Genomic DNA, 15,258 nt, shown 5'->3' with positions numbered 1-15,258 from the left:
AACAATTGAATGCAGAGTTATCCACAGACCTTGGTCCGCTACACAGTCCGTGCCACCTCACCCTTTCCCCGCATATCTCGAGGTAGAGTAGAAGATGCCCGGCCCGACTCCCACCCAACGCCCTTAAAGCCGCGATCCGTACACGGTTTCCCTCTTCGCAGGAAGAATTGATGGTGGGGACCGTTTTTAAGGGCCGGGGGGAGAGACGGGGGCCAAAGAAGCGTGAAGATGGATGCTCGTACTCCTCCCCGGAGAAGACCTCTCTCTCTCCTCTTATAGCGATCCACTATTTCTCAAACGGCCTCCACCCTGCCCACGCTCTTTTCTCTCACTTTTCAGCTCTTTTCTACGTGTGTGCGCCCGCCACCCCCTGGGCGTGTTGCTTCTTTCCCCTGCATCTGCTCCCCCGACCCCTCCCCCCGCGCCTTAGCAAGCCATTACATCAGTGGACCTCGACCGGAACATCGCTCCTTCCTTTTACGCGACCCACGCCCATTACGGTACGCGGGGGTCTCACGGATTCATTCGGGAGTAACGAGGGACAGGACAGAGGCGTGAACGGGTGGGATGCGAGCCACGAATTCGAAGCGACGGATGGGAAACTATCCCACGATGTTCGGATCTTTTTTTTAAGGCTCTCGGAATCACCCACCTCACAGCTCTCACGTGGACAACTAATCCAAAGATTGGGAAAATTGGGAAACGCTCTTGAAATTTTTAGTCCCATAAATTTTCGTGGATTTCTGGTTCAGCTGTGTTGTTTAATAAATAATCGTTCCTAGGCATGAAATACATATTTTATGTATTAATAAAACCTACCACTGTGATTTAAAGATACATATTTTAATAGGTAAGTGGGGCTCGCATTCTGTTGCCTTCCTCAGTTCCGTTTTTCTTTAAATCGCGGGTCCGGTTATTTTATGAGTTAGTTCTCCCCAGTCGTGGCTTACTTCGTAAACGGGCTAAAAGTTACAAAACTTCATACTGGTAGGTCTCTGAGTATTCTCTCAGCTCTTAATATGTAGCAAGGAATTTCTTGCATTTTTGAACGTCATCTTGCCCAAAAATCCATCAATGCAGTCATTTGAAAACGATCATATTAAATTAATATCAAAGCTTTACTTGTAAAAAAAAACTTCGAGAAGTTCTTGTATTAATGTCTTATGTGATTGGCCTAATACGCCCCTAGAGCCCGTAGGACGCTTTAAAATTTATTCAATTTACATCGGCGCGCAATATTGTTTAAAATATTGGGCGTTACGCGCCGTATGACACCTATCAATATTTACATCAATATTGGCCATAATATTGTCCTGAAGTCCCGCTAGAGAAAGTCATTGTATTTCGATGATTTCATGTTGTATAAGCATTGGTGTGATTTGTACGCTTCAATCAATAGTGAAACAACTTCTTTCTTCCACATTTTAGATATTTCAAGCGAATTCTCGGAGCAAAACCAATGTTTTACAGCCAAACCAGATGTTTTGCAAAGAGCTTCTTGTTTTGGCCACTAGGATTCAACAAAACTGACTTCTGATTGGAGATTGGCCGCGAAAAAAATAGAACCCGTTCTATATTCCAAATTGGGAAAGAAATTGCTGTGTGTCAGTTGGACCACAACACAATATCCAATGGATTGGCCAATAAATTGGGAAGTGTCACACGGGCTTAAAGGCATGGTAAACTTTTCAACACGCTTGGTGTTTCAAAAAAGACCACATTTTGGAATGGCATATCCATTCACTTCTGTGACCTATTCTTGGAGAGATTTAGCAAGTCTCTAAAGCCTATAGAAATATATCTTGGTCGATGTGATGTAACTGCTTCACAATTACGTATCAGGTGAATAAATAATGAACTTTTCCGCAGACAGGTATATGATGTGACTTGAAAATGACATTGTGTCGTGACTAGTGGTTTAAATTTATCATATGAGGAAATTTTCATATTAATCCGTCTGATTCGTAAACATTTTATGAAAGTTAATTGAAAAATTAATGAAAAAGTTAGTATTGTAAGTGGTGGAGAAATTGAGAAGCTTATAAAATTGACTGGAGAACAAAATATCAGAGAATAAAATGCTGGCGGGAGAAGTCTTTGATGAAAGCCTTAGTGGGAGAATGAGAATTTCAATAGACCCGAGTGAAGGTAGGAATCCAAGAGGAATCCATTGGCCAGGAAGATGATGTCACGACCCATCAAACATTCCCGATAGTGGAATGATTGATTGAATCGATCGAGAGATCGGCAATAAAAACCTGACGATCAATTGGTAGAATGCCAAATCAAAGAATTAATGAATTAGCTCTAACGTTTTTTTTTTTCCTTTTCAAATGTGACAGCTGCTGAAATGTAAATGATTTCAACTGACCCCACCCTTTCTTTTCTTTTCCTCCGACAGGAGCATGGGCATCCCCGGCTCGGACTCGTGGAAGGCCCTCTTGCTGGGCGGAGTGTCCGTGCCCACGGGCCCGCAAGGCGGGGCCCAGCCAGCGGAAGGTCAGACACCGGAGGGCGCCGCGGGTGGGTCGGCGGCCGACCCTGCGGTCATCACCGCCGTCACCGTTGCCCCGGGCGCGTTCGCGTCCTCACCGCCCTGCGCCCAGATCCCCGGCCTCTCCCCCGGACAATCCCGCCTCTGCGCACTCTTCGGCGACCACATGGCGGCCGTGAGCGCCGGCGCTCGAGCCGCCATCGCGGAGTGCCAGTGGCAGTTCCGCCACCGCCGATGGAACTGCTCGACCATGACGGGCCGCAGGGGAAGCGACAAGTCCGTCTTCGGCCCCGTGCTGCAGATAGGTGAGGAACTCGGCTCCGCCCCAATTATGGGTCGGGTCGTAAATTGCTCCATTGGGAGATCGAGCAAAGCCGCACGGGGAAGGAGAGAAATGGGGTTTGTGAGAGGAAGAAGGGACACGCCACCCTTCTCTCCAAGTCTTTATTACGTTTTTTTTGCTTACTTCGTCCTGTCCTCAAATTTTAACGTTGACTAGTACCTTGAAGTTCTGGTCTTTAAGAATATAATGCAAAGTTATTGGCCAACGTTTTGATATATTTTTATACCTTCATCGGGTATTTTTTTTAATGAATATGAATTTTTATCCTTAATTTCAATATGATTTTAAATCCTTATTATACTCAAACGTTAGTATCAATTGTTACAGGATCCAGTTCGGATGATCTAAGAGTCTTGTTCTTAGAATAAAGCAAACAGTAGCGTTTGTTACCTCAAAATTACGAAATTTGGCTGAAACCGTAAAAACTGTTGTTCATTTTAGCACTTTAGTTGAGTAATTCTTGTGAACAATTGAAAAATATTAATGTATTTCGTAGTATTTTTATGGAGCAAAGTTCGTATCTTTCTCCCGATTTCAATACGTACTATAGAGGGTCCGACATTTTAACGCTCGGATTATTTACACTACTTACTTTTTTCACCTCACACGCATTTATGAGCCCCTGATGTTATTTGAGAATGAATGTTAAACAAAAGGTCATTATCATTACCAGTCATCAATTCTGAGATTGGTTTGACGCAGCTCTCTACTCAATTCTCCTACCAGCTAATCTTTGTTAAACTTTAGGGCCTCTTCATAGACCGTAGGCTCCTTTCCTGCGTTCTCGGATCTAAAAATATTTCATCACTTCTCTAAAAGTTGGTAACATCGATTTGTTTAACGCCAACGAGGTGCCATATAAGGGACAAGTCGTCTCACTACGCATCCTTTGTTATCTTCTACCATCTTCCGATTTATATTATCAAAGATGAACGCCCTCCCAGCAGCACACTGAGAGAATAGTAACCCGGCAAAATCTATATGGAATGACCATAAAATATGATATATATTTCGAATTTTGACCCTCTCCCCCTAAATTGCATTTGAGCGAGGGTCAGGAGTTCACCTAGAGGTCTCAAATTTTTCAGGCCTTATTTTTGATCGGTGACACAACTTTTTTCATTGGGCCAGATGAATTTGACAAAAATTAATTTTTCCGATCCGCCGTATTGTGCGTGCCCTACCCCTGCCGTTGTCCCCTTCCACCTGTCATGCAACGATAATATTCATAGTAACCTCGTGGCTCATTATGTGGCCGATTAAATTATCCCATCTTCCACCCAAGATATTTATGAGGCTTTCTAACTCTTTTTAGAATATCCGCACAGCTCATCAATATTTTCCGCAACAAAAGTTATTGAAAAGCCGGGATGGCAATAGAAACTGTACGAAATTCAAAACCAGTAAAGTTTCAATAGTTTCGTTCCCGGGAGCGAAATGTGGAAACGAAATGGATTTGAACCCGGGGACCTAAACTCAGGGTCGAAACGAAATCGGAGTCAAAACTACTTCGGGTGGAAACTAAACTTAAACTCTGGGACGACACGATACGCAGATATGTTTCGCACCACATGCTTCACCTTCGAATCGAACAGTTTAGTTTCAACCCTCACGCTGAGTACGAAGTATGGTTGAATAAAGTAAAGGTTCGGCCTACCGCCATTAGATGAATGGGGGACTCAAAATTATACCGCCAACAGGAGAACGGTGAACGCAAACTGGTAATTCGATTTTTAAGTTCGATATTTTGACTTCTCTACACGCATTTCAAAAGTAATGGGTCAAAAGGAGGATCGAAAATATTCCTTCTTATCCCACTCGACTCAACTTCTGGAATCGAAAAAACTATGGACAGCTGAGTTTCGATTAATTTAGTTTCGTCCCTGGTCGAAACTAACTCCTTGGTGATTTTAATTTCGTGCGGGAACGAAACTAAACCTAGGCCTCGTATTTTTGTTTCGCTCCGGGTGGAAATGAAACATTTTCGTTTCGTTTCATTTTCCATCCCTGTATGAAAAGTATTAAAACTATGCCCGCGCAAATCTCGACTTATTCTGAGCGAAAATAGAAATAATGAAGGATAGTGACGTCGAAATTATGCATTTTCAAGGGACTGAATTTCCTAGTTGTTAATACCTCCCTTATTTCTGAGTGTACCTGTGCTGCTACCTTGTCTAAAATTACGATGCTTTTGATTCACTAGTAATATTGCCATTTAAATGTCAGTATCATTTATTCAAGAATTTTATATCACCTATTTACACAATATTCATACACCCGCTATGGATGGATGGTCATTTTTTTACCAGCACCATCGATTTATATTGGTCATTTCATCCAGAATGCATGCATCCCCTTTCCTTTCTTTTTTTCTGATCTCAAAATAGGATTATGATACTTGACTGGGGTCATATAATTGCATTCCAGTTTGCAAACCTTAGGATTTAGGATTTTTTGTTCAATATTTATATTTTAAGTAAATTGCCTTTTTTAACAGCAATTTTATCTCAATCCATGTTCCATAGTTGGTACTAAGTTTTTGTGTGCGGGATCTTTCTCGAAGATCGATTTTGATAGATACGTCTACCATTTCTCCGACTGCTACTTGTTGTAGAATATATGCTTAGCGTGCAAGTTTTAGGATCTAATATTGTGAGAGCTGATTTAGGCTGACTTTAAAAAAATGAAATAAAAAAAAGATGCGTTACCACTCCGTAGAACTAATTGGCTGGAATTGAAACGACTAGAACAACTTCACGAGTGTTACTCTGCCTGCTTCAATTTTCTCGACCCCTGCTGTCTCTCGAATGAAGACAATCTGCTGCCCTCTTCAGCTAGGCCGGTGCTGTTCATTTGCCGAGTCACGGCACATTCACAAGATCCCCCGTCATTAGGTTGGTCTATTTTACTCGAGAATAAAGTCTCTACTCCACTGCAGAGCCGCCGCTCATTGTCAGCAGCTGCTTAGTCATTGAGTAAACTGCTTATTTCGCCGATAACCTTTGCGTCAAGAGGTCAACTCCGCAGCAACCCGGTGAACGAACTCGACATCAATCAATCAGCGTGACCCCGAGGAGAAGAAATCTTAACGCCTCGATGTGCGCGCACGTCTAACTTCATGTATACCTACCCTCATCTTGTGCAGGTAATCTATGTATTTTGCTCCATTGCATTGGATGCAATCATACTTCGCTGTGTTCATGGTTTTCTTCGCTCCGAGTATCACTTGTGTTATAATATGTTTATGAATATAGGAGCAGCAATAAACGCCGAGTTGTTTGAGTCTTAAGACCTAAATCTATGAATTTCATTTGTGTAGGTGATTTATGTATTTTGAAATATGCTTGAAGAGGATTTCTTGCAAACTAATTTGGAACTGTATTCATAATTCCTCTAACATTACTCCGACTGCTACTTGTTTTGAAATACGATACAATGAGGGTTTTGACCGATGTATTATTGTCATTTTCTCATACTCTTTCTAGGGACAGGTGCATACATTAGTTTCGCCTCTACATATATGGTCTGCATGCTTTTTCTTCCGCTTTTATTCCAGTCTTTGTGGCATATGGTTTGCCTTGGTAATTATTCCGCCAAGTACCTCCTTTACAATCACATTATATTCATCTTCAGGTCATTTACACCCTTGCCCTTATGTTCTGCGAGATGAATTACGGTGAATTATGTCTCAGGTGGGCGTCTTTACGATAATTATATGCAAATCCGTTTCATCTTCTTACATTTCATTTTACCATCGCGGTCATATTTTGAATCTCTTTAAAACGTATACATTGGATTTTTAAGAGGGTCGAAAGAGACTCAAGGACGGAGAAACCGGTTTGGAATTAATCCAGAGGTATAAAAACAAGAAACTGGCCTCCCTAATTGAAACTGATGCTTGAATGGGGAATCGCGTTTGAGTTGATTGTTTTAATGATGCATGATAACATTTACCGTTATACAGTATGTAATTTTCCTGAATTATTCGCTACGTAAGCTACTGTATCAAAGAAGCTGATTTTATTTGCTAAGTTTTCTCGAACTTTGCTTTTCGCTAATTATGGTAATAGATATCGCCGTTAGTCGAGTTAGTCATGTCACTTTTAGTTAAGTATTTTAATCATTGGCGCTTCATCAGTTTGTGGGTTTTTTTACCTCAATAACTGTGGTAAAATATGTGTTTTTAAGTTTCTCGTGTTTCAATGTAGTCATGTTATTAGTCACTTAAATGAGTAGATTTTTAGCCCATAGTTAAATATTAATCCTCACGACTATCTTTGCAAAAATAATGGAACAATTCCTGAACCTATTTGTACTTTCTATTTCATTCATCTTTGTGAAAAGCGCTGAAAATGGGTTTATATTTTTTCTCAGTGTAAGTGTTTGATTTGAGCGATTAATTGTAATTGAAGCGTGGAACTATCACTCCATCCAGGGACTCAATACTTGTCTGTTTCTTTTTACTCTTATATGCCTCAGCCAGTTTTTGGCTACTTTATATAGTGATTGTTTCACCACCAGGTTGAGGACTGAATGAACTCCCTTCTCATTCAGCTATCCCCATAATTTTTTCGTCAACGGTGCCCCATTGTTTCGAGGGAATAGAAGGCTCTCACTGAAGTAGTTGGAGATTGTGGAGGCAGGAATGGAAAGCACTTAGGAGGTACAGGATGCCAAAGAAACCTGCCCGACCTATAAAACCGAAAGGATTTTGTTTCATCTTCGCCGACTCCTGGATCGACCACCACGGACGCACACGAGCAATCCCATTTCCTCGAACGCGCCACCATCCGTCGTGTGGAAGTCGATAAGGACGCGTCCTATCCATTGGGAGCATTGAAAGAGAGGAAGGGAAAACAGAAGCGAGGCAAATATGTGAAGGTGACTGACAGAGAGACTTCTCGGGCAGTTTTTTTCTTTCCCTTACCTGCCTCTCGCGTTACCTCGCGCTGAAGAAAGGATGCCACATTGGCTTCTAAATATCGAGAGGGCATTTTTTTTCTGTTTGTAATCCCAGATATTACTAATCGATAAAAAATATCGTTGTTTCGATCGATCAAATTTTAAAGCCGTTCCGCGAGGCTTTCACATATAAATGAAAAATAAAAATTTACTTTAAATATCTTTTTATGTCAAAAATCTCAGTGCATTTAATAAATTAAATTTATTAGTTCTTCCTATCAAGGCTGTTCAGAAAAAAAATCAGTTGAAAATACATTTCAAAATATAAAATCAAATCCAGCCTTATCGGTTTATTTAAACTGTTTGCTATTTTTATGATATGATAAAATATGTGAAATAGCCTTTTTCTTTTATTTCGCCATCTGTTTTTGTACCCAAAATGAGTGGTAAGCTCACATTTATAGACACAAATACCCAAACAGGTTGCCGTGAGAGATGATTGTTTGCACCCAATCAATATTTGAAGCTGTGAAATAACAGTCTTCTTATCAAGTCTGAAGCAGTGAGTGGTTATTTCATATAAAATTTTAGACATAATTATCAAGACTTTCCATATTAATACCATATTATTCCAACAGTTTTGTGGGAGAATACTGGTCACACACATAACACCTCATGAGGTTTTTTTGTGCCGGATAGACTTTATAATACGGAGGACAATGCCTTCACTTGTTTTCATGATAGCGGAAGGTAATACGTACATTCGTAAGAAAATTTTATATTTTTAAAGCTTTATGATTTCTATGTATCGGATAAAATCATCGAACCGAACGAGAGATCGATTTCTATATATGAAACGTAGATTCTATGTGATTACCCGCAAGCCACCTCAATATGTATGCATCGGGAAGTGTTGGGACAGTGTTCGTTCACCTGTTAGTCAGTGCTAAAGAAAAAATGTAGGTTGCTCGTCGTGAGAGATTTTGCGGCCGGAGTTCGACCATTTGATCATTTAATGAATTATTTTATTATTTGGGGGAAAAACTAATTCCTATATGAAATATCTATTCGACAATGTAATATTAAAAATGATGATTTATTCCAGATTAGATATCTATAAATATCATTTAAACAATGATTTTACTGATATATTGGTGCCCCTCTGGACAGTATCTCCGTTTTGGTGTCACCGACTCGACCATTACCGATGAAATACATAAAAATATAGAATGAGTGTATTACTACAACAATCAAATAGATGCTATCATTGGTGCTGGATAAATTAGGTATTAACCGATTGTTTGAAATAAATAATAAATCAAGGCTGAAAGATACATTAGTTAAAGGACTTTTTTTAGTTAAAAGATTATATGAAGCATTCTTAAACATTCATATTTGTCTATGATATGCAGCAGTCACTTTTCATATAATTTCGTTTTGAACTATATACAAGAAAATTATATAATCATTGTATAAAAACACCATCTTTTTAGGCCGTTATCAAAACATTAACTCGGTGGGAATCTCGAGAAAATTTTACCCACATTATTCGCCGGGAAAGCATAAAATCATATTGCCATCTATTTAATTTTACCTTTTCTGTTGGGCCTGGAAATACTAAATGATGGTGTTCTCCGTGTCGCTCTGAAAGACATTTACTCTTAATTACTCACGCAATCTAAGCCTAGAACGCAGCCTCCAAATCTCTAGCGGCTTCCAACATAATCCTTGCTAAATGCTCTCTGTTCGCTCACAGCAGTTTTTGACGAATTGCGCCGTTTACTTTGTAATGCCGAGGCGGGGTCTCTACTCCGAAGGACCACCAAGGGAGGTGGCCCCGTCCACGAAGGGCATTCGCAGCAGCCCGATGTCTTCCAGTCCACATAAAACGTGTGCGCGGGCATTCCTTCGGGAGACGTCGTTTATCCATTACGGCCGCCTCCGCGCCCTGCCCTCCCGCGGGGCGAGCTTCCTCCGACGGACGGCGGTTTGTGCAGAGCGCAGCGGTGACTCCGCGCTCCTTTTTCGTATCCCAGCGATCCGTCGCTCCGTACCTCTCCGCGCATCAGTCTCGCTCCTGAACGGAAAATCCCACGTAAGGGGAGCGCCACGAACTATTAGCTCCGAATCACCTGAAAAAAGTTTACCCTTTCACTTTTTTAAGGCCTAGTTAAATGATGCATTAACCCGTATGAGTTAATGTCTGTTTCCTTGAATGGTTTTTGTGGACCGGAACGGAACATGTACGAATGCATGAACCAAATTAGAACAGGTTCCACTTTCCAGTGGCTCAGCGAGGGGAGGGTTTTGGGGAATAAACCCCAAGAGGCCCCAAGACCTCAGAGAAATTTGTAAGCTAAATCCATTTTACTTAATAGGATTATAAATACTTATATTATAATGTAAGAATTAATAACATATCCTTCATAAAAGTGGACACACCATTATGAACCATTTATCTTAAAATTTTTCTTGGGGAGGCCCCCGCACCTCCCACTTATCCTGGCGGGTATTACGTACCCCCCAAACTCCCCAGACTTAGTTTCGCCTAAACCCCCCCTAGCCTTAATTCTTAGCAGCACCCCTGCAATTTTCTGTTCATGCATTTGCAAGAGTTTGGTGTTTATACGGTGCATTGTGGTGTTCATTCAGGCGTTCAAAATGTTTAATTTAACTCGCACGTGTTAATATATCGTGTAACCTTGATATAGTAGATAAAAGTGCGTCCCATCGTTATTCTCTTAATTACATATTTTCAACTTTGACCATTCATGGTATGATATGGTATTTGGAGGAGGGGACCGACAGCTAAAGTCATTTGCACCATCAAGGAAGGGTAGGTAAGGAAGGGTGGAGAGAAACCTGGCGTCGGTGTGAGACTGCTCTTAACGAAAGGCGCCACGGGGACCACGGCTTAGCGTCCCATCCAACGGACTGCGTGTTGCGTTTGAAATATCCTCCAGACATAATTCAAGCAGGGTCTCTAAATATTATTCACCATCGCAGGGATTTGAACCCGAGCCCACGGGATGGGAAGCCAGCACTGCTAGAGAGATCAACCATCCCCACACCAACGCAATCCCCTTTGCTCATCCATATCACCACTCCTGTGTGAGGAAATTCCATTCCACTACTCTCCTTTCTATAATTTTATGCAACGGCATATTGAATGAAACCCCTTACTCTCGTTGGAGATACATGGCCTTTCGCATGAAGGTATGGATTAGGAAATATGGAAAATGGTAAAGTATGAAGATTATAAAATGCACACTAGAAATTAAGGGGATTAATTGAAAGAGGTGAAAGCCGTCAGGGGAATTTTTACGCCAAAGGGATGAGTAACTAATTGAGACTGGAAATGGGAAACCGGATACATTATTTCTATTTGCTACGGGAGGAAAAAGATGGAAAAGACATTGCTTTCATGAAATCTACTTTCTCTATAAAAATCGCCCCATGAAATGTGTTCGGTTACATCCAGCTAGCCATTTTTACTTTGCTATTTTAGACGCATTTACGTCGCGTAGTGGTGGTACACATGTGGATTTTTCAGTCTGTTTCTGCTCTCACCCCTGTTCGGTGCCATTTTTGGATATCTGAACTAGAGATTGAGAGTGATGGTAGAATCCTATATGATGGTTTAATCTTTCCCGTGTTCGTAACCTAAAGCCTATACGTTGGCTCTCCTGAGAGGCTTCTCTTGAGGATTTGGCGCAGTCGCTCATGGGTGGAAGACTGTACATCGGTAGGGTGGTGTTTAATGTTTCAGGCTTGCCGCATGAACGGCGTTGATACTCACTTGAATTACATTGCCATAGTAAAAAAAATCCCCTGGACGGAGAATAGAACTACGGACTTTAGCCCTTCCAGGCCACTGCTTAGGCTACTACGATATTCAGGTTCCTCAATTCCCCTGACCATTGTGCCGAGAGTAATGGTATTAGATGTTTGGTCCTCGCGGTCCATTCAAGATGACGACGAGATCGAGAAGGGACTTACATGAAGCCAAAAACGGTCGAGAGCCTTTTACTTTCCCCAAAGCCGCGCATGGCGGTAATATGTAATATTGCTGGCCTGCCGCGTAGTATATGGCATCGATTGAGTACCCAGAGTTGATACAAATATGAGTATTGGGAACAATTACTTAAGTCCTATAAGCTCAGTCACCTCAGAAAGGGGGTGGGGGAAGGAAAAAGGGAAAGGACTGCCGCACAGTGGGCTGAAATCGAAAAAAGCTGGACAAAACCTCAAAATCGATTTTTTTGAGTGCGGAAATTGAAACTTTGCACAGTTGTTGACAATACAGTAGTATATTTTTGACGCAAACCGTTTTTCATGGGTAAATTTTTTAAACTTTGTCTTGTACGATAGGGTTTGGGTACTCAAAGGCTAGGAGAAGGAAACTCTGATATAAAACCGAGGTCAGGTTAGGATCTCAGAGCTGTGGTGAAAGCCGCTAACCTAGGAGGAGGTGACTCCGAAAGCAAACCCCTGGTCCTCCAGGTTGGGGGTTGGGCGCTGGGCCAACAACCCGCCCTGTAAAACACAAATGTTACGTATCACCAACATAAAGCCTCGGAAACTGGACGGAATAAAAGGATAACGACTCGGAAATGCCCAAAAATATTACGATTTGGTACATGGAACATAAGAAGCTTGGCAACTCCAGGAGCTAGTGACATTCTAGGACAGGAGTTAGAAAGATACAACATGGATGTTGTAGCCCTACAAGAAACAAGGTGGCCTTTAGCAGGAACGATTAGCACAAAAAAATATATTATCTATTATAGTGGCCGGAAAGATAATAGATACTATGGGGGGGTAGGTTTTGCTGTAAATAAGAGAATTGCTGAATCTGTGATACATTTTGAAGCCAAAGACGATAGAATGTGCAGTATTAGGCTAAGGGGAAAGTTTAAAAACATATCTCTAGTCAGCTTTTATGCTCCCACAGATGACGCAGAAGATGAAGAAAAAGATAGTTTTTATGAACTTCTAGAAGAACAAGTGGATAACTTACCAAGTTATGATATGAAAATTGTTTTAGGAGATGCTAATGCTAAAGTGGGTAGAGAAGACATTTTTCAACCAGCCATAGGGAAGGAGAGTCTTCACCAGGACTCAAATGACAACGGGACTCATCTCGCAAGCTTCGCCCTAGCAAACAGCTTCAAAATGTCCAGCACAATGTTCCCAAGAAAAGATATACATAAATACACATGGACATCTCCAAACGGGGCTACAAGAAACCAGATTGATCATGTCCTAGTTGATCAACGCCACAAAAGTAGCATAACAGATATAAGAAGTGTTAGGGGAGCAGAATTCGGGACGGACCACGTACTAGTTCTAGTCAAAATAGCCCAAAGAATAGCGATTCAGAAAAGGAATGAAGAAAAGTGTAATGCAAATATAGATACAGGAAAACTAAAAGATATACGGGTAGCAAAGGAATTCGAGATGAAAGTGGAAAATAGGTTTCAAGCTCTACAAGAACTGCCAATGGAAGAAGAAGAAGATGTGGATAAAAAATGGAACGACTTTAAGGAAAATATTCTGGAAACAGCAAGAGAAGTGTGTGGGAAAAATAAAAAAAACAACAAAAAACCCTGGTTTGATGAAGAATGTGAGCTGAAGATAACAGAACGGAGGGAGAAGAAGAGAACCTGGATGAACAGCAATTCCTTAGAGGATAAAATACGATACAATGAGATAAATCGAGAAACAAACAAGATATTAAGAAAGAAAAAACGAATATACATAAACAGTTTGATTGAAAAAGCAGAACAAGAGCGGACAGCAAATAATGCAAGAGAGTTTTATAAAAAAGTAAGATTCTTTAAAAAAGGATTCACCCCGAAGTCATACGGTGTGAAGAACAAAGAGGGAATTATGGTAACGGAGACGCAGAAAGTTGTAGAAAGATGGAGAGAATATTTCTATGAACTATTAAATGAAGAAGGAGTGGACATCACACCTGACTACGATAACGAAGATATCTACTATCATGTACAACCCAAAGTAGAAATACCAACTAGAGAAGAAGTCAAAGCAGCAGTTAAAGCCCTAAAAAACCATAGAGCTCCTGGTAAGGATGAAATATCTGCAGAGCTATTGAAGACGGGAGGAGATATAGTCATAGATAAGCTATGTGAATTAATGAAAATAATATGGGAAAGAGAAGAAATGCCAAAAGACTGGAGGGAAGCAATAGTTGTCCCCATACACAAGAAAGGAGAGAAAGTAGAGTGCAGTAATTTTAGAGGAATCTCACTCCTTAGCATTCCTTATAAAGTCCTATCTAAGATAATATTAAATCGTATTGAAGAATATACATGTGAAATAATTCTAGATCACCAGGCAGGGTTTGTAAAAGGCAGGTCCACAACAAATCAAATATTTATTCTCAAAGAAATTATATCGAAGTACTGGGAGTTTAATAAAGGTTTTTTTGCAATATTTATCGATTTCCAAAAAGCATATGACAGTATTAATAGAGAGAGACTGTGGGAAAATTTGGACAAGTTCGGAATTCCAAAAAAGCTAATAAACCTCGCTAAAACAAGTATGACAGACTCCACATGCTCAGTACAAATAAATGCACGGGTGTCGGAACCTTTCAGGATAAAGGCAGGCGTAAGACAGGGTGATGGACTATCCCCAATCCTATTCAACTTAGCAATAGAAGAAGCTCTTCAAAAAGTAGCAAAAATGGACGAAGGCGTAACAATTGGCTCCAGAATAAATATACTTGCTTTTGCAGACGATGTGGTAATTTTAGCAGAAAATTTAGACGACATACGCGGGCTTACAAAACTTTTCATGGAAGAAACAGCTAATCTAGGACTAAAAGTAAATGATGGAAAAACTAAATATATACACTTTACAAGAAATGAAATGAACAGAAATCAAAATCCTCTCTACATAGACAACCACAAATTTGAAAAAGTGGACTCCTTAAATATTTAGGCGTTTTTATTTCAAGAGAAAACAAAGAAGCAATAGAAATACAAAACAGGCTAAATCTGGCTAACAGATGCTTCTACGCCTGTAACAAACTCATGTCCTCAAAATTACTATCACACACTACTAAAATCAGAATATATAAAACAATCATAAGACCCGTACTGTTATATGGAAGTGAAACTTGGAAACTGGATAAAAAGGAAGAAAGAAAATTAATTGTTTTTGAAAATAAGATCCTTAGGAAAATATATAGACCAATTTCTGAAGGAGGAGAGTGGAGGAGAAAACACAATAGAGAATTAAGAGAGCTATACAAGGATCCAGATGTAGTGTGCGAGTTTAAATGTAGAAGAATTAGATGGGCTGGGCACATTTTGAGAAGAGAGGACACTAATCATTTAAAACAAGCTATAATGAGGAATCCTGAAGGAAGAAGGCCAAGAGGAAGACCAAGGCGAAGGTGGTGGGACCAAGTGAAGGTAGACCTGGAGCGATTAGGAGCGACCGAGGAGGACGCAGGAAATAGAGATAGATGGAAGAGGATTGTTGGTGC

General features: G+C 40.6%; 1 protein-coding gene across 1 annotated transcript in view; it reads left to right on the top strand.

Moving 5' to 3' along the window:
* Positions 1-15,258, top strand: part of LOC124157882 (protein Wnt-5b-like) — a 264,083-nt gene that overhangs the window by 231,560 nt on the left and 17,265 nt on the right. The window contains exon 2 of the mRNA XM_046532948.1: positions 2,402-2,799. Within this exon, the coding sequence (XP_046388904.1) occupies positions 2,402-2,799 (398 nt within the window). The remainder of the gene's footprint in view (positions 1-2,401; positions 2,800-15,258) is intronic.

Source organism: Ischnura elegans, chromosome 4, assembly GCF_921293095.1.
Source record: "Ischnura elegans chromosome 4, ioIscEleg1.1, whole genome shotgun sequence".
NCBI lineage: Eukaryota > Metazoa > Arthropoda > Insecta > Odonata > Coenagrionidae > Ischnura > Ischnura elegans.
The sequence above is the reverse complement of the archived record's forward strand: the minus strand, read 5'-3'. Positions and strand labels throughout refer to the sequence as shown.